The sequence below is a fragment of the Musca domestica genome, unplaced genomic scaffold, assembly GCF_030504385.1.
Source record: "Musca domestica strain aabys unplaced genomic scaffold, Musca_domestica.polishedcontigs.V.1.1 22, whole genome shotgun sequence".
Taxonomy (NCBI): domain Eukaryota; kingdom Metazoa; phylum Arthropoda; class Insecta; order Diptera; family Muscidae; genus Musca; species Musca domestica.
In genome coordinates this window covers 5,297,848-5,317,116 of record NW_026712262.1, presented here as the reverse complement: position 1 = coordinate 5,317,116, position 19,269 = coordinate 5,297,848, and the positions used below count along the sequence as shown (strand labels likewise).

The following is a 19,269-nucleotide window of genomic DNA, read 5'->3' as shown; positions in this document are numbered from 1 at the left end:
AACGGTTGCTGATTGCTTATTATGTGAAAAATAATTTAAAAGAAATAAACATAAAAGAATAATAATAAACCTATTGTTCCCAGGATTATTGATACTGTGGAATGTGTCGCTAGTAGCGACTCTTTACCCGTTTAGATATGCTCTCCATATTTCGGTATGCTTATGTCACACTTTCCTGTCAAATTAGCTGGAATTTGATATTTCGCGCTATCTTTAGGTAAATTTAGTCCTCCTCAATATTATTCAATATAGACCCCATATCCTGATTTGTAATCATTTTCCTGCCAAATCAACTGACTTTTTTATTTTGGGTTTCATGTTGGATGATTGACTGATCTCAAAAATAATTCACTTCCGAATAAGGGATTACAGGGACCGAACCGATTTGAACTTACTAGTATTCTCATTGTGTAATTTAAAAAAATCTATCTTTAAAATTAACCTTTTTTTAAATTAAGGCGATATCAGTAGATAACTAGAATAGAAAATCGCGTAATAAAACATTTTTTACGTGATTATAGGAAGAGAGATTAGCAGATACAATTTACAATTTGCTGTATACATTTCAAATTGTATTAGGATTGGCCTCAACACGCATAAAACTCTAGTTAAGTTTTGGGCTATTGAACAAGATTTTGTAATATTTTACAAATTATTACAGACTATCGAGCCATATACTTTAATTACCTGTCTTATAACGTACATTTGCATCGATATGCCCAAACCCACTGCCAAAACATTTCTTTGGAAATTCTGCCAAGACATTCATCCCGAAAGTCATGCCCACGTCTTACATAATCTCTAACAGTAGAAAATCCACATAAAGGAACTTCACATTGGAATGGCATTGAATCTGCTATCTGCAAGGGATTACCTTGATTATATTATTATTTTCAATTTATTGCTCTTGCTGGAATCAATAATTCTTGATGGGGTTTTGTGTGTTCCATTAGGGAAGTGACTCCAATATTCCTCTTTTTCATAATTATCCAGGAAATGTTGGTTAGAAAAATTTGAATTAAAATGTTTGTGCAATTTAAAAACAAAATGAAAAATATGACTTGATATGCTTAGTTTACTGGGTAATTTTGATAGTTTATCATATTCTCTACAGTATTTTTGGTTTATTGTTAAAGAACTCAAGGTTTTCGAGCTGCTTTGGAGTTTATCCGTTATCGTTATTAGTATATTTATGACAAATGTCTAAAATGTTATAACAATATGTCTAAAACAACCAAAGCACCTTAAATCTGGTGGTACAGTTATATGGGGCTCTATTAAAGCTAGTCCACAGACGGACATGGTTTAATCAACATAGAATATTTTACTGATCAAGAATGACAAATTTAATGTACCCTCCATACTATGATGGCGAGCACAAAAAGAGAATATACCACAGCCTGGAAAGTCTGTAAATATTAAGGGAATCAACACAATGAAATCCAAATAGAAGAAATGAAGAGAGGGGATTTCATGGTCTGTATGGCATTCAACCATTTAATTTCAACTCAAAGAAAAATTTATTATCGGACGGATATTATGGCTTTAGTTCAGAATAATTAAGAATGATTTGGCACATAGAATAACTTGTAGAATAGCTTTGTTCTTCTTTAAAAGAGCATGACTCTAACAAGTTGGCAAAGTTTGAATTTTTAAACATTGGGCTGATAGGTCTGGAGATGGTGAAATGTTTCTTGCCAATCCGTCAGTTGTTTCATCCATTTTCAATCCATTCCAAAACAATTGAATTATATTATATTGAATAATAATTGAATCATTAAGCGGAGCGAAATCTGAAGACATTATCGATTCTGAAGCATTTCAATAAAATACCCATAAATTTATTTGAGATTTTATGTAAAAACAATTTAATTATATTGAAATATTGTCTTTTTTAACAAAACACAGGAATATACATATTTGTTTGAAAATCAGAATCAACGAATTCATCAATATGTGAATAACATGGCAATATACGATCCGATCACTTGCTTTCATCGGCATTACGGACACCGCGCATTTTCTTGTCGGCCACCTTCAACGAAGTGTAGTTCAACAGTTGTTTTGTGCGCAATTTGGCCCAAATCATAAAGTTGTGAAGACCCAAAATTTGAGCAGCATGCAGGGCAGCAGTTTCGGGATACACAACTGTGGGACAACCCAATCCTGAGGGTACATTTAAACTGGACCACACATCCAACGATTTATCTTCGGCCTTAAGGGGTGGACAATTGATGACGGGGTATGGAGTGTTGGCCGACAAAACTGGACCCAAACCATTTGAACGTCCTGCTACAGCAATGAATATCAGATTGCTCAGACGACCTTCATATTCACGTAAGATGCGCAATGTTTCTTCGGTTCCTTTGTGGGCTGAGGTGACGCGCAATTCGGTGTTCAGGCCAAATGATTTGCAATGTTTGGCGATTTTTTCACAGTGCTCACTGTCTGAGGCACTGCCCATTAAAATGACAACCAAATGATCGGATTTTGGCATAATCTGTTTCAGTTGATCATTTGTCCAGGTGTAGTTGCGTATTACTGTGTCCAGGGATTCATCTGTGACAGTGGCACATTTACGATAGACATCTTTGTCGACCATAAGACGTTTATCGCCGGAAGGCCACAAACGCCAAGAATCCGAGTCGATAATGTCAGCCAGTATAATTTGACCTACAATGAGAAAGAAACGAATGGAGAATTAGTGTTGAGAAATGAGCATCGAGGTTTTAAAATAGGATTGAGAAAAAGGAAGTCTAATAAAAAAGACGAAATCATAAATTTATTGAAACATATACATATTATTAAGACTTTCAGATACGATAAACATAAGGTAAAATTGTCTTTTCATATAAATTTTGGACAAAATTTTGTATGATGAAAATCTCCACCATTATGCGAAAAAGGGTTAAATTATAAAAGTCAAGTAAAAAACGACGGGCCGAAGTATTATATCCTCTACCATGTGAAAACTTATATTAAGGTCTAAACTGAATGAGCGCTTGCGTACAAAAATATCGACAAAACAACAGCAACATAACTGACTGACTGAGAATCAATGCAGCACGGCTGCAGCTAGAATCTTAACCTTAATCTTGGAGCGTAGGTGTTGGATAAGGCTGGGTTTTTGAACATTCGTACTAAGAGGTTACGTCAGACTGAACTAATCGCACATTTTGAGTACTAACAAGTAAAAAGCAGCTAAGTTCGGCCGGGCCGAGCTTTAAATACCCTCCACCATTTGGAAGGAACTTGAAAAATTAAAAAAATGACAAAAAACAACTGAAATCTTCTAAATACAGAATCTAAATACCGTTATATGGGGGCTATACGAAGACGTGGACCTGCATACAAACATTTTTTGTCGTAGGCTGTAGTACCCATTACAAACTTTAAATATGAAATTTGAATTAATTCCGGTAAATACTGTCGTTAAAATCATAAAAAAACGAATGTTGGGAGGTACCGTTATATTGGGGCTATACGAAAACATGGACCGACATGGCCCATCTAGGAACTTTACCTAAACTATGAATTTATGCAAAATTTCAGCCTTCTATCTCAATTTGTTTGAAAGAAAGCGTGTTTACAACAGACGGATATCGGAAATTCGGCAATGCGCATTTCAATCGATAATTTAAAATAACCTTAACACCAATTTTTATACCCTCAATCACGTGGCTACAGAGGGTATATATCATTTAATACGGCCAAAACGATTTCATCCAAACTTGGTACATCATAACATTATTATCAAACTTAGATCAAGTTCGGAAATGTGCAATATCGAGCCGGTCCTTCCGGTACATCCCCCACAAAAGGTCGAAATTTTCAAAGCAAAAAAAATATTTTACTGCACAGAAAGAGAAAGGATAATCCAATTTTGCTTCAATTTTGCAAATCCTAATATTTAGTGCTAGGTCTGGTGTAAAGATGGGATATATCGGTTCACTCCTTCTGGTACCTCAACTACAAAGGGTCAACATTTTTAATAATTTTAAAAATTTTAACCGAGTAAAAATTTTAATAATTTTAACTGTTATAACATGTGAAATATCCGAGTCCGATTGTCTTCTGGTACCTCCCCCACAAAGGGTAAATATTTTGAATATCCTTGAAGTTCTTTAAACGCTAAATTAACATCCGATACCATTCAGGCTTGGTCTGAATATTCTCAATTTTCCTATCAACACAAGATCTGTTATAAAGATGGTAGAGATCGGATCATTTGTCCTGAGTTCAAGGTTTTAAAAAACAAAACGCTTAAAGAAAACGAAATAAGCATCCAACTCTCTTCAAATTTCACAAATATAATCTCTTTTTTAAAACAAGATCTTTTTTAAAACAAGATCTGTTGTGAAGAGGATATACATATCTGCGAACCCCCTCTGGTAACTCACCCACAAAGGGTCACAGTTTCCAATACTTTTTCTGTCATAACTCGCAAAACTAGTCAGCGATTCTTCTTTACAACTTACCATATCAAAATATTTCTCTCAACCAGGAACCTGAGATGAATGTAAAATTTATGATTTCGCATTATATTGGATATAAATGTTCGATTTCCTTGTAATTTTGCGCAAGTCAATATTTTTATCTGTATTAGATGAAAATATGAAAACAGAATACTTCGGTCGCCCATATCTGGTACCTCACGCACATTTTAACATTTTCTAAAAATTATCACATATCTCATATAAAGTGAAGAAAATAACCAATATAATCCAAACCTTGCACGTCGCAACATTTATATCGCATCGGAACCTACTCCACAGATGGTCAACAATTTGAAAATCATAAAACAAGTCAAAATATACTTAAGTAATCGAAAATTGGCTGAGAGTATACATCTGTCGGCCAAACCGACTGATACTTTTTAATTAGTTTAATTCTAAGAAATGTTTACAAGAAATACCCTCTACCCCTATTTGGAATTAAATAAACAACTACGAATTTTATATTTTTAGGCTCATCAAATCGTGAAATTGGAATATTTTTGCCATTTAGTTTTTTGTCCAAGTCACACCGATTGCTCTAACCACCTTCACACATTCGATGAGGAAATCAGTGGCTCGGGCCCAAGCATAATCCCCAGAGAATTACTTCGCCACCATACACAAATACAAAACCTCAATTTCTAAATTCTTAAAAGAAAGAACAATAACAAAAAAAAAACGAAAGATAAATTTAATAAACACAACTCATACAAATGCGCTCAAATCTGGACAAAGAATTTAATTCGATATGTGCATATGCCCAGATGTACATACGACAATAATCTACGGCAGTCGGGTCTCAACGCCACCAGTTTCATAATTCACTTTCTGAAAGTGGACTCGCAGTTTTAGTTTGAATCTCCTACACTCAGCACCGTATTTTTCGTGGATATTGTGCGGCGTTTAAAAACTTGCCGCAAACAATTGTGGATTTAATTTTTGTCGCCACGTTTTCTTGGAGAAAGAAAAAAAACATAAAAAGAAATTAATTTGTTATTGTGATAAGAACAACGAAATCCCTCAACGAAAGATGTTTACTTCCTGCCGTCACCGCGCCACCATCACAGTCGCTCTGTTCGTGGTGGCAGCAATTCAGCTGGCTGCCTGCACTGAGGACGGAAATGCCTCATGGAATATCAGCACAATGGACCGTCTGCGTGTACAACTGTTTACGAACTATGATAAGAGCTCGCACCCCATGGTTACACCCACGCAGCGGACGAACATAACATTGGGCATAGCCGTCAACTACATCGATATCGATGAATTGAAGGGCAGAATGACGCTGCATGGCTGGGTCAACATGCGCTGGCGCGATGGAGGAAGGACATGGAAGCCGGAATATTTCGACAACATAACCACCTTGCATATACGTTCCAAGGAGGTATGGAAGCCGGACATTACTCTGTTCAACAGCGCCGGCAGCGAGGGCGATTATGTTGGTGATACACAGACTATGCTCTCCTACGATGGTAGCTTCATGTGGGTGCCCCCGGTGGTTTATACAGCCTACTGTAATCTGAATCTTAAAATGTGGCCGTACGACCAGCAAACGTGCAAACTCAAAGTGGGTACATGGACTTTGACTACAATCGATCCGAAATTCCTTGACTTCAAGGAAAGCATCGATTACAAGGATTTGATTAAATCCACCGAATGGGACATCATCGACGCCAAGGCCACATACAACAGTGAGGAATTCTACAACTATATAGAGTACACATTCCAACTTCAACGCTACTCTTCGATGTACACAACGGTTATTTTCACGCCAGCATCCTGCATTATACTAATGTGTCTATCCATATTCTGGCTGCCGCCCCAAATGGGAGAGAAAATTTTACTCAATGCCGTTCTGATTGTAATTATTGCCGCATTCCTGATGTACTTTGCTCAAATGCTGCCCATATTGGCGGAAAATACCCCACTAGTGGTACTCTTCTACAGCGCCAGTTTGTTGCTTTTGAGCATATCGACAATCGTTTCGGTAACCGTCCTCTATTTGTCCACAGCCAAACATAAGCAACGTGTACCGGCATTTTTGAGAAACCTTCTAAATGGCGGCTTGGGTCGTGTTTTATTGCTAAGCGAGTTTTCCTTAGAAGCCGAACCGCAAACCTTGCTGAATAATGGCACCAAGGAGATGGGCGAACACGTCTATGACGAACCAATTGAGACAACAAACGAAAATACAATGTTCAATGCATCGAATCAGACACCGAGATCATTGCAATTCGATTGGATTCTATTGGCGACAGCCGTTGATCGCATCTTCTTCCTGGTGTACTGTTTTATTTTCATTATTCTGGCCATTGTCTATTCGGTGTAGGATGGAGGATGTCAATTCTACCATTCGAAAACCAAAAATATGTCATTTTTGTATTGCAAATTTAATATGTAAATAAAAAAATTGTACTGATATATAATAAGTTCAAGATTTTTGTGTTCGGTAGGTTGAAGAAGTGGGACAGATTTTCTTTTTCAGGTGTTTATAGTAAGTATGGTCTTTTTTAACTTTTAATAATCTAATAATATTTACATGGTTTTTTTGCAGATCAATTATTGTAATTTTTCCCAAAACCGATTTTACTGACAGACTCAGATCAAAAACCCAGTAAAGAAAGGTAAAAGTCATACAGGGACATCGATATAAAACCCTACACAATTATGCATATTTATCAGATCTACCCGATCGCGATATAATTTGATAGAGGTCGCATGTGCCAACATCCACTCAATTTGGGCTGATATCACACATTTGGTACAGAATCAAATTGAAATCGGACGAAGACAAATATGGAAGCAATATTTATATTTAGCAGAGAATTTTATGATCTTTATCTGGTATCTGGTACCAAACATCTATGTTGTGGAGTGCATTTTACGAATGTAGGTGTCTTCAAATCGGATGAAATTTATATATGGGAGCTAAAGTTATACCTTAACCGAATTTTGCCAAATTTGACACTCTTGATTCCAAGCTGAATTCAGTTAGATGTGCCAAAATCCATCCGATTTCGACTAATGTGCATATTTATTAGATCTACCCGATCGCGATAGACAGTGGTCGCATGTGCCAGCATCCACTCAATTTGGGCTGATGTTACACATTTGGTGGATAATCTACTTAAAATCGGACGAAGACAAATATGGAAGCTATATACAAATCTGGATCGATCTCGTTAAATTTAGCAGATAATTTTATGATCTTTATCTGGTATCCGGTACCAAACATCAATGTTGTGAAGTGCATTTTACGAATGTGGGTGTCTTCAAATCGGATGAAACTTATATATGGGCACACTTCCAAACACAATTGGACGAAGTTGTATATGGGAGCTATATCTAAATTTAGACTGATTATCACCAATTTCAATAGGGTTTATCCCTGGACCAAACATACGATTTGTGCAAGATTTCATTTCGTTCGGGCAATAAATGCGACCTATACTTTGTTTACAAAAATACAAGGGCTCATAAATTGACTCAGACCGTGATTCTATAAGGATCCTCAAAAGTAATCGTATTTCATATTTCCTTCTCCATTTTAAAAAGAAATGCACAAATACATAATACCCTGACCACAGTGTTATACCCATGGTACAATGAATTCAAGGTAGGGCAGAACTACCATATGATTTAAATTTTTTTGTTTTTCTGGCTTAATATGTCAACTTCATTTGCTTATGTGTGTGTCTTCTTTTCAATAATAAAAAATTGTTCAGAAAATATTCAAATTCGGGTGTTTTCAAAATGCTTATTGCAACAAATGCATCGACAAAATGTACAGTTATTGTCGCGAAATAAACCATAAGAGATATATAGAACATGATATTGAAAAGAAATTTTGACCATTCATTCAGTTTTCGCGGTTTTAAATTATTTATTCAAAATCAATGCAACAAGTTGTTTGCTTTTTTATTGTTTTGATAGTAATTCTGACATTACAAGCCAAACAGGTAGACCTCTATACTTGCAATTTTTTCAAAGTTGACCTACCTTCTCTTCATTGTACCATGGTTATACCCTAATAATGTTTTGATAAATAATTTATTCAACAAAAGCAGGTATCTTCGAAAACGGGAAAACGTTGTTACCACGATTTTAGAATTTTAAGGGTCAAATTATATTCTTAAAATTCCCCACATTAAAGTTCGTTGCTATTTAAGCGAAGATTTTTAAGACATTTTTGATATTTTTAGGGGGACTCGGCCGTGATGTATATCTCGATATTTTTCCAACAACATTTTCATTTATTTATTCTTTAGCGACTATCCTACATCAATTCAATACAGAGATTCAAAATGAAAAACCCGAATTAGTTTTTTTGAAGAAGAATCATATTAGGGGTTGACATAAGTTAAGTCAGGATTATTTTAAATGCTATGAAACTCGATTAATTGACTGACTATGAATGAATGACTATACTACTAACATTAAGCATAAAATTTGAAATTCACCAAGGGACGCTATCGCTAACCAAAACCCAATTGTAATAGTCAAAGAAATACAAAAAAAATTGTACTAGGAGTATAAGACGAGATACAAAAAGACTACTCCATTGACAATATTTCAGAAAAATAATTAATTATTTAATATCCTTATTAATTGCAATATTTTACATAGGGTGCAGCAAAAGAAAAGAAGATAGTTCCACAAATGCTAGTCAGTTCCTTTGGAAAAAAACACCTATGGCAAAACCTTTTTTCTACACAAGTGATCGTAGGTTCAATAGAAGATTAAATAAAATATAAAAACTATGTACAGTATTCCAACAAATAAATGTTAACACTGTTCTATTTATGAATTTGTCCAAATCTTTTAATTATGGAGTTTAATATGGATAGTTTGCGAAGATATTCATTTCATTAATATTGTAACTTTTAGTTCAAGTTATCTTTTGGACAATGTATGCTGTATTTAGACCAAATTATTTAAAAATAAAGTTATTGTCACAAAAGTATTTTAGAAAAGACTTTTGTATCTTCAACATGCAATACCCGAAACAAATAAATTCATACATACCTTCCTCATCGACGCCAAATTCAATTTTCATATCGATTAGAGCACAGTTCTTAGTAGCCCAAGCTCTTTCCAAAATTTCAAAGACTAAAACGGTGGTTTTCTTGATGATGTCAACTTCAACTTTGCCTAAATGAATTAATTGCAATGTAGAAGATTATCCTTGAAAACCTTATTTCAAAATTTAAGTATACTTTACCAATTTCAACACCATTGAATTTAAATTTGGCAGAAATAATTTGTTCGTCTGACCATTGTGGATCGTGATTAGCATCATCCTTGAAAAAGGTTTCTTGTTTGGGAGGGGAGAAGCTTTTAAAGTGGATGAGAACAAACATATGTTAGTGGGAATTTTATTTTTAATTGAAATTTATTATTGATCTACAAAAATTTAATGTGAAAATAGTTAACAACTGGATGTGATTTGGCGTTATTTGGCAGGGTCATGGTCTATAGCAGGTCAGCCAGTAAGCCCATCTGAAAACTACGTTTGCTGTCGAAAAAAACTTATTATGATTTGAAATTTAATGGGAGTCAAGTCACAATAGTCCAAAGTCCAAGTTTATTGTCAAACTACAAAACAAGTCTTCCTGTCCGACCTTATAAAGGCCTTGGGTTTTTTGATTTTTCCCTGAATCTTTGTTTCCCTGGATAAGGGAAGGTAAGCGGTCTCAGACCTTAATATACAAGTTATTACTACTTTAAACCTCTAATTACTTATATTTATTTATATTTATTTCATTGTGGCTGTTGGGGGCTATATTGGATATGGGATTGGAAACAATGATCAAGGCTTACATACATTTGAGCTTTCAATAAAATATTAACATTTTAGAAAATTTATTTTAGACTGCATTATTTATTATTTGCTGTAAATTTGTATTAATAATATTTATTAGTTGCTAAGCCATTACAAAAATGAATACAACATAGTTATCACTGACTTGATTGATTGATACATATTGATGATGTCTATAATATTCCTCATGGAACTTCTACTGGGGGTAAAAGCAGGGTCACTGACGTAGCTGATAACATTTGTATACTATATTATCTGAGTTGCATTTTGTAAAAAACAATTTTACAATGACCATTTTAAATGAGACGAGCACAGGAGATATAAAAAAGTTTGATTTAATCAATAATATTGTGTATATATTATTTATTCAATTATATATTTCAGAAAATGGCATTTAAGCATTTTCCAAATTTTAACTGTTACAATATTTTTCATTATAAGAGGAAGAAAAAGAAATTTCGATCTCCTTCTATAAAAATATAAAATAGTTTTAAAATACTTCATTTGGCAGTGTTTCCAATTTCAAAAGTTTTTATTTCACATTTTCATAGAGCTAGAGTTGAACCCCAGGCTCATGCAATAAATACACATTATTTTATTAAAACCGTTGGTATCGGTCGAGCTTCGTTGTATACATTTTTGTAAAAAAAGTTTCTAATAACAAGTTAAAATGTTTAAATATATTTTGACTTCTGTTCTGATTATTCTAATTGCTACCCTCTATGGAGTAGGTTCCGAAGGAATGGGCCAATATTGTCCATTACGTATCGGACCTAAATAAATATGATACAAATATTGCGACGTGCCAGGTCCAAACTTTTGGAACATGTGGTAATATGTGAAAGGCAACAGATATAGGGGACCGAAGTATTCCACTCTCATACTTCATCTTATCTTCTTATTTCGCATTTTTTGAGCGTTTTGTTTCTTTGATCGTTTTGGTTATTCAAAACTTTGAACCTTTTTGGACCAATCTCTACCATCTTTATAACAGATCTTGTGTTGATGGAAATATTCAGATGTGCCAAGTCTAAATGGAATCTAATTTTAATTTCGCTTTTTATAAGCTTCATAGATATTCAAAATTTTGTAAGGAATGTACAAGGAGTAGACCGATATATTCCATCTTAGCACCAGATCGTGATTTTATAAAAATATTGGGATGTGTGAAATTTGAAGAGTTGTAACTATTCAAAATTTTGACCCTTTGTGGGAGAGGTACTTGATGGAGTGGACCGATATTGTCCATTTTCGCATTTGACATAGCACTGACGCAAGTATTAGGATTTGCAAAGTTGGAGCAAACTCGGATTATTGCTTATTTTTATGTACAGACAATATTTTTCTTTTTTGAAAATTTCAACCTTTTTGTGGGGGAGGTACCAGAAAGAGTGGACCGATGTATTCCATCTTTAAACCAGACCTTGGGGTAAAAATTTATTGGGATGTGTGAAATTTGAAGACAATCGGACTCTTACATCACACTTTATAAGAGTTGTAATTATTCAAAAATTTGACCCTTTGTGGGAGGTTCATTTTCGCACCTGACGTAGCACTGTCGCAAATATTTGGATTTGCAAACTTGGAACAAAATCAGATTATCGTTTCTCTTTCTGTGCAGAAAATAATGTGTTTTTGAAAATTTCGACCTTTTGTGGGGAGTTACCAGAAGGAGTGGACCGATATTACCCATCTCCAACCTCGATGTAAGTTTGACAAAAATATTACGATGTACCAAGTTTGAACCAAGTCGGATACTCCCTTTAAGAGTTATCGTGCGCACCAGCCAGACAAACAGACAGACGGATGGACATCGCTAGATCGACTCCTAATGTCCTGAAACGGATTTGGTCAAAAGACTAGGCACATTTTGACCGTATCAAATGATATATACCCTCTCTAGTCATATGGCAGAGGGTATAATATAATCATTAATTGGAAGTCGATTTTAATACTTGGATTTGATTAACTACTTTGAAAAAACGTAAAAAAAAATTATAATACAGGTATCAATTTAAGCCACTAAATTAATAGCTCTTAGTGGAGGAATTTCTTCACCGATTTAATATATAAAATTGTTTTTACTATGAGACGAAATGAACCCACAAAGTACTGGAGTCTTATTTTAAAATTAGAAATATATTATTGTATGATTTTGGTCATTATTAGAAATATGACCTTGAATACAACATGCAGTAATTGCTGTCACTAGTGTCAATTGGGAACTTACCGATAACCTTCTGGAACACCAGGATTGCGTTTCAAAAATGAACCAGTTGCCAAACGTCTTGTTACCCATTCAATGGGTATCATTGCACACTTCTTGGCAATAAAAGCCTTGGGACCAGCCTGTTTCACGTAGGCAGTATGAATACCTACACATGAAAGTAAAAAAGCAAATACGCACATGAGATACGACATTGTCACCAGCCACATTTAATACGTTTAATTACCTGCATCGTTGAGGATTTGGAAAACTTGACCATTTGTGGAGTTCGAGATTTCAGCTTTTCCAGCCAAGTCGTGAGCACGGGCACCATCTCCAGCTGTTATGCGATCCTTGCTCAATATCAAACAATTGCCAGGATGTTCAGGTAAATCAAAGACCTGTTTGGTCTTACCCTCGATGATTAGAGAACCAAGTGTGTATCCTGCAACTGTTCAACAAGTTAATTATTCTCAATTTCCTACATAATTAACAAATTGCGTTAATGTTACCAAACTCACCTTTACTCATTATGATCTTTTCTTTTGCTTTTTATAACACCCCAACACGTGTTTGTGTCTTAATTGCTACCCGGCTAGAATGTTTTCGATTCGAAAACTTGAAATGTTGAAAACAGACTGATCCAGACGCCTGCGAATGGCTTGTTATTTACCCCCACAATGATTCCCAACATAATATCAAAGACAACAACAACAACCTCGTATGTGAACAGGGATGCCATCTTTCTCAAGTTTACAAGTGGCTTGTTTCTGGGGTGGAGTAGGAAAATGTTTCACGGCATGAAAAGTACAAGCATAATAAACTAATGAATACACAGACAACGGAATGCTCTTACCGCTTATCGAAAAAATCCGAATAAGCAGTGATCGTCTATGTCGTTTCAGGGGAATCAGTGAAAATATTAAAGTCACTGAAACCTACAATTTTAAACATATTAACAACAGTAGGGTAGTTGACTGTTAAAAACTATTCCATTAATCAAGGAAAATCCTGGAAAAGGGAAGAAATGTGTTTTCGAAGTCAAGTAGGCCAACTGGATCAATAAGCATGTTGGCTATACAAGCGCGTGCTGAACTAAAACTAACATTACGTTGTCTATAAATTCTATGGAACAAGTACTATTTTATATTTACTAGTTGATATGTATCTAACAAACAACAATTTATTTTTTCGAATACAAGAAAATGTTAAATTTATTACAAAGAATGATACAACAAAATTATTAAGTTGGCATCCCTGCTGAAGAACTATTCTTCTGCTCTTTGCTGAGTCTCCGCTCTCATATTGGGGATGAGAGCTCCATATAATTTGCTGGTTGCTCTCTTCTCCATGCCGGTTTTTGCTAATGGCTCGTTGTGGCTAGTGGTGATCGTTTTGCGGTCTATGGCCGCCGTCTTTGGTCTTGTTTTTGTTATTGATCTTCTTTTGAATTTTAACAAATATTTTTGTTTATTATGTTTCTTATCAATAGGTGTATGTCTGATTCGGTTCACTTGTTGTTAAATTGTTGTTGTCCCTGGTATGGTTACAAATCCCAAGTGACGTTATTATCATATTAAAATCGTCTAGTATCACTAAGCGATTTGTTAAATATTTTTACATCATAGAACTATTATTTTATGCTAGACTTCTAGAACGTGTGAAACGCATTAACCCACTGAGATCCAATGTTGCTCATCATGTGATTTACATGATATATTTATTTGATGTGAGTATTTATAGGACTTAATGCTCTACATTGAAATTGGTGTGTCCAATCAAACTAAAGTTAGACTTGTACTTTCATCATAAAATGGAAGAGATAAGATTCTATTTACTCCCAATATAGATTTATCTTCTGTTAGTTTAAATTTCGAAGGTTTAAATCACATTTATTTAACTATAGGTTAGTTAGTTTGTTAGTTTAAATTTCAAAGGTTTAAATCACATTTTATTTAACTATAGGAGTTACAATTTGGTATTTGTGTTCGCAACGGGTCGCAAGAATATTTAGTATTTTAAAAGGTTTTGACATATCTCCCAAGTTACAGTAACCCCATTGTAGAGCAAACCGATTTCACTATAACTTACGTCTTACTATTTCCTACTATCGCTATAACTTACGTCTTGAAAATCATCATTAAAAACTTAAACAAGTTAAAAAGCCTTAAGAACTTTGAATACATACCCTCCACCATTTGGAACGAATTTGGAAATTTTCAAAAAATAAAATCCGTTAAAAATTCTTTTAAAATCTTTAAAATATTTAGGTCTTTACCATTACCATATTCAAATTCGAAACTTGAAATAAACGGTGAATAATGTAGCTAAAATCGTGTACTGGGATGTACCGTTATATCGGAGCTATACGAAGACCTGGTCCTGCATAGACAACTTTCTTTCACAGGCTGTAGCATCCATTACGAACTTCAAATACGGTATCTCAAACAATTTCGGTATTGTACCTAAAATCATCAAAATTATGATAAATGATTTTTGAAGAAATTCAGTGAATTGTCCTAAAAAGCTGATTAAGATTGTTTCATTTCTCCCTGAGACAGTAATTTTGGCTGTTCTATTTTTAAAAGATGGTGATAATGCGACTCCGCTGCTTTGATAATACTATCATCCCAAAGTGTAGTGTAGATGGTAGCATGGTAAAATAAGAATGATGAGAACAGCTTCGTAACCACTATATGCAACAAATTTTTCACGTTTATGTGGTGCATATTTTTTTTTTTTTTTCAAAATCAAGGTTTTAAAGGTTTAAATATAAAATAGATAAATTATATGATATTATTTATTTATTTTTTTTAATGATGCAATAGATTTTGATGAATTCCCAAGTTTGTATTTTTCCTCCAACAAATATTTTTCAATTTTAGCGTCTCTTGACAGGATTGAAAACCGATTTTTCATAATATTGACTTAACATGCAAACGTGTAATAAACTACTACTATTATAAATCAAGGAACATATTAATTTGGTGTTATAATTATCAAATTTATTTCATCTAACAAACTGAGATTTGCATTCAATAGCATTTACATGGTAAACATATTTTATGTATACATTTAAATGCATTTTATTGATGTATGTATATAAAATTGTTTATAACAAAACATAGATATTGTCAATAGTAAATTTATATCAAATTCAAAACATAATAATATCAATTATTAATACGATTACTCTATAGATGATGTGCAAAATTGTATATTTGAAATATTGTACTAAACTTGTTTTCATATTAAATCTAGTTATAGAAAATTCTGCGTTTAAACGTTGATCGAAAGATCAATTATAAAATGTTAACAGTGCATGTGTAGTATAGTCTATTCTATTTATATTTAGCTATTGCAATTAGTCTACGGAAGAAAATGTAATTTCAATGGAATTCTTTTGTCTACATTAGAGTAGATCTTGTTGCAGTCGTCTACGATGCTTAAATGTTTCGTATAGATTTCCAACGTCTCAATAAAACGCACGCCGATGTTAGTCCAGTAGAAAATTGACTAAATTCACTAATATTAATGTTGCGAGATGGAATGTCAATTTTTTCCTTAATTATCTGCAAAGCAATTGTAAAAAGTAAATAAATTTGCGATTCAAAAGCATATGCAATAGTTACTCACCTTATATGATTCTAAAATTTCTTCAGGTGAACGATAAACCAGTGTGCCGTTAATATATAGCATATTGGCGGCATGTTCCTCTGGTAAAGTAATTTTTAAATATTTAAAGCTGGCTTCTCGTTCCATGCGTTTAACAATCTCCTGACAAACAGTGCTATTACTGACACTTAAGACATCGGGTCCCGCCATCGAGACATAATACTTCAGAGGTTTTGTGCCACCAACCTGTTTATTAGAGAAAATTATTTTCTATATATTTTTTGTTATGTGAATCGGTCAAATATCACCTTTATTGGAGTTACAGGATATTCGGGAAAAGTTGTTGCAACCGCTCTAGCTCCGTCTTCGTTGGTAAAATTTGAAATACCAACGAAAAATTCTCTACCTTTAAACAGAAACTCAATTAGCGCATTCCATTTATAATAAAAAAAAATCATAAATTACCTGTAAACAATACATCCCCACCATGTAGTTGTGCATTTGGATTCTCTATTACCTCCACTGGAATATCTAATTCCTTTTTTAACGTTATAGCTATACTGTTGGCCTTCACGGTTTTGAATAGAAAACAGTAATTGTATTTTAATACACTTTATTGTGGTTACAAACATTTACCTCTTTCTGTCTCATCGGATCTTCAGATTTGGCAATTAATGCTACACCATTACATATAACAACAGATGTTTCCACAAAAACACTGTACGGCAATTCATCATCGGGTGGCAATTCAATGACATCTAAACCAATTTCTCTTAATAAACTGCAGAACTGCTTGTGTTGTTCTTTGGCCGTTTCTAGATCGAACTCTTCTTTATTCCTTAACCCATCTGAAAGTCTACAATAATACAAAAAATTCAAGTTATGTTTTAATATGGGTGCCAGTTGAATATGAAAAAAGTTAATGAACGTTATTAGGATAAGCAAAAGCATTTTAATTATTTCATTGTGCGTTCATAGAAACACATTTAGTGAAAACTATTGACAAATGTCGTTTTCTGTAATCTATCTCAAGGATATGTCGCAGTGTTTTAAAGTATTCAGAAGATTATATTAAAAATTGTATTATTACATTAAAAAAGGTTGACACGTTTAAACATAAAACCAACAATTTGTTTGCCGAATCGTTATTGTATAAACAGAAATCTCCCACCCCCGCAAATCTAGCTGAGCCACTACACCGTTGTTCTCTTGCAAAACACTTGATTGCCATTAATTGAATAGATGAATGGTGAATTATTGTGTAGATTTGTTAAGTGAATTATGCTAGCAATTACTTTGTCAAAGGACCACCACACCCAAACTATTAACGAAAATAATTGACATTAAAAAAATGACATAAGCTATTTTGTAATAAAATCTAGTTTACTCATTTATAGTACAACGCCCAAGTGGCCTACTTTTCACTATCGAGAAGGATATGTGCGAATAATTGTGCCCAAATAAATCCATTTTAATATTACATGTAGTTCTATATTAAAATCTAGTGTACTACCAAAAATATTGTTCGTAGCGTTTCTGCTTGTAAATAAATTTCAACACAAATTGCACGTTTTAATAGAAACATTAACGTAGCAGCTTTATTACCTGTTTATTAAGCTCAAGTACCTTTTGACAGGTTTACTTACCTGGCCACTATGGCATGGCTGTATTTCAACGACATTTTTATTTAATTAATTTGTTTTACACTAAAAAATAGTCTATTAATTGTTTAAAAAGTTTTAATAAATAAATTGTTATTTCATTTATTCAAACAAATATTTTTATTAAACCAAACACCCCACTCCGACAACAAACTAGAAATGACAACCAATCGATGGCAGTAGACAGTAGACTAGTTTCGAAAATTTGTACTATACAGTACAAGCAAATATAAAGGCCAAAAAGCAATACTTGATAAAAAATAAACAGAAAGCAAAGACTCCGGGTACTCTGTTGTTTACGAATGAGACATGAGAAAATTGAACATCTTCACTAAAGAGCGCGGAACTAGCTGCTACTATCGTTTTGTTTCTCTCCATTCACTATTTAGGAATAACTAGGCCGGAATTGGACCAATTTCTCTTTCTTCTTTAGTGGAATCGATAAGTAAAGGTCGATTATAGACAATTTTCTCGATAGCGGCACGTTAAACATACGTTTTAAAATGATAATTCAAAATTTTAATAAAGTTAGTTTCCCACGAGGTGGAAGGTTGGATCCAGGATTATAGGGTTCTTTATGTTCTGATTTTATTCCGATTTCTATATTATCGGCACTTTCTAAAGTCTTAGAGACTTTGATTAAATAACAAATACGTGTCCATCCTGTTTCTTTTAACTTGTATACCGTATAAAATTCCATGCTAGTATCTATGCAATTTTTTCGTCTTCTCAGATACTTTCTCAATGTATCCGAAATCTTGGTCAAGTTTTTTATTGGTGTATTCTTAACAACAAGACGAAATATCTGATATCGGTAATCATGATCATTATGATCTATCAGATCAAATTATTATATTACAAAGTTGTAATGTAACATTCATATTAAACTCTGTCTTTTGTTTTTGGGTCTGATCAAAGTCAATTTCATATTTCATATTGCTAAAATGTGTTCCTGAAATTATCTTCTGTTAAGACATTTTTATACCTTTGATGGTTACTTTAGCACTCATCTGAAAAATCGTATATGGACTGAAAGTTCACACTAGTACCCAGCTCCGCGTAACGTAACATTAAAACATGCTGTTACAGCATTCTAAGATTTATATATATTTACCGATGTCGTTTTGGACAAAGTCCATTTAATAAGGTCAAACAGTTGTTGTTCTTTTGAAACCTTTTTGTTTCTTAGATGTCTTCACTTTGTGTCATTAAATATGGTACTCCAGTATATCTATTTAACGACTATACATAAAGAAGAAGAAATCTCTCAAGGTATTTCTCCACACTTAATCTTTTTCTATACGTTTCATATTACCGCCAACAATTTTTCCTCATATTTATGTTAAATGTTTACCCCCTTTGGATTTTAAGGGACCGTGTGCTATGTATTAGATTTGTTTTTTTTTTACATTAAATTAGATTCATTTTTATTATTCTGTTTATCAATATCTCATAATATATGCTGTCCAT

The 19,269-nt window shown here is 33.6% G+C and overlaps 3 protein-coding genes across 3 annotated transcripts; 1 reads left to right on the top strand and 2 right to left on the bottom strand.

The window, feature by feature from the left end:
- Window positions 1–1,840: 1,840 nt before the first annotated feature.
- LOC101893760 (bifunctional phosphoribosylaminoimidazole carboxylase/phosphoribosylaminoimidazole succinocarboxamide synthetase) lies at window positions 1,841–13,205 on the bottom strand. The gene is made up of 6 exons (XM_005185262.4): window positions 13,045–13,205; window positions 12,771–12,974; window positions 12,548–12,692; window positions 9,718–9,830; window positions 9,522–9,647; window positions 1,841–2,673 (listed from the first exon to the last, which is right to left on the bottom strand). Exons 1-6 carry the CDS (start codon window positions 13,052–13,054, stop codon window positions 1,985–1,987), a joined length of 1,287 nt encoding a protein of 428 aa, XP_005185319.1. The 5' UTR covers window positions 13,055–13,205; the 3' UTR covers window positions 1,841–1,984.
- nAChRbeta3 (neuronal acetylcholine receptor subunit alpha-4-like) lies at window positions 5,224–6,925 on the top strand. The gene has a single exon (NM_001287542.1). It carries the CDS (start codon window positions 5,527–5,529, stop codon window positions 6,823–6,825), a length of 1,299 nt encoding a protein of 432 aa, NP_001274471.1. The 5' UTR covers window positions 5,224–5,526; the 3' UTR covers window positions 6,826–6,925.
- A 2,301-nt stretch (window positions 13,206–15,506) lies between the features above and the next one.
- Window positions 15,507–18,081, bottom strand: LOC101893929 (N(G),N(G)-dimethylarginine dimethylaminohydrolase 1). The gene is made up of 6 exons (XM_005185263.4): window positions 17,785–18,081; window positions 16,775–16,994; window positions 16,604–16,706; window positions 16,447–16,544; window positions 16,160–16,384; window positions 15,507–16,095 (listed from the first exon to the last, which is right to left on the bottom strand). The coding sequence occupies exons 1-6, from the start codon at window positions 17,817–17,819 to the stop codon at window positions 15,970–15,972; spliced, it is 807 nt and encodes a 268-aa protein (XP_005185320.1). The 5' UTR covers window positions 17,820–18,081; the 3' UTR covers window positions 15,507–15,969.
- Window positions 18,082–19,269: the final 1,188 nt, after the last annotated feature.

What these genes read in the sequence shown, in the direction of transcription:
- nAChRbeta3 (NM_001287542.1), top strand. Translation starts at nt 5,527, where the DNA reads ATGTTTACTTCCTGCCGTCACCGCGCCACCATCACAGTCGCTCTGTTC.
- LOC101893760 (XM_005185262.4), bottom strand. An exon ending in CCAAATCCTCAACGATGCAG is followed by an intron (nt 12,693 to 12,770) that starts GTAATTAAACGT and finishes TTTCATGTGTAG; the next exon opens with GTATTCATACTGCCTACGTG. An exon ending in ATTTGGCGTCGATGAGGAAG is followed by an intron (nt 2,674 to 9,521) that starts GTATGTATGAAT and finishes TTCTCATTGTAG; the next exon opens with GTCAAATTATACTGGCTGAC.
- LOC101893929 (XM_005185263.4), bottom strand. Translation starts at nt 17,819, where the DNA reads ATGTCGTTGAAATACAGCCATGCCATAGTGGCCAG. An exon ending in AGCCATGCCATAGTGGCCAG is followed by an intron (nt 16,995 to 17,784) that starts GTAAGTAAACCT and finishes GTATTATTGTAG; the next exon opens with ACTTTCAGATGGGTTAAGGA. An exon ending in ATCCTGTAACTCCAATAAAG is followed by an intron (nt 16,385 to 16,446) that starts GTGATATTTGAC and finishes TCTAATAAACAG; the next exon opens with GTTGGTGGCACAAAACCTCT.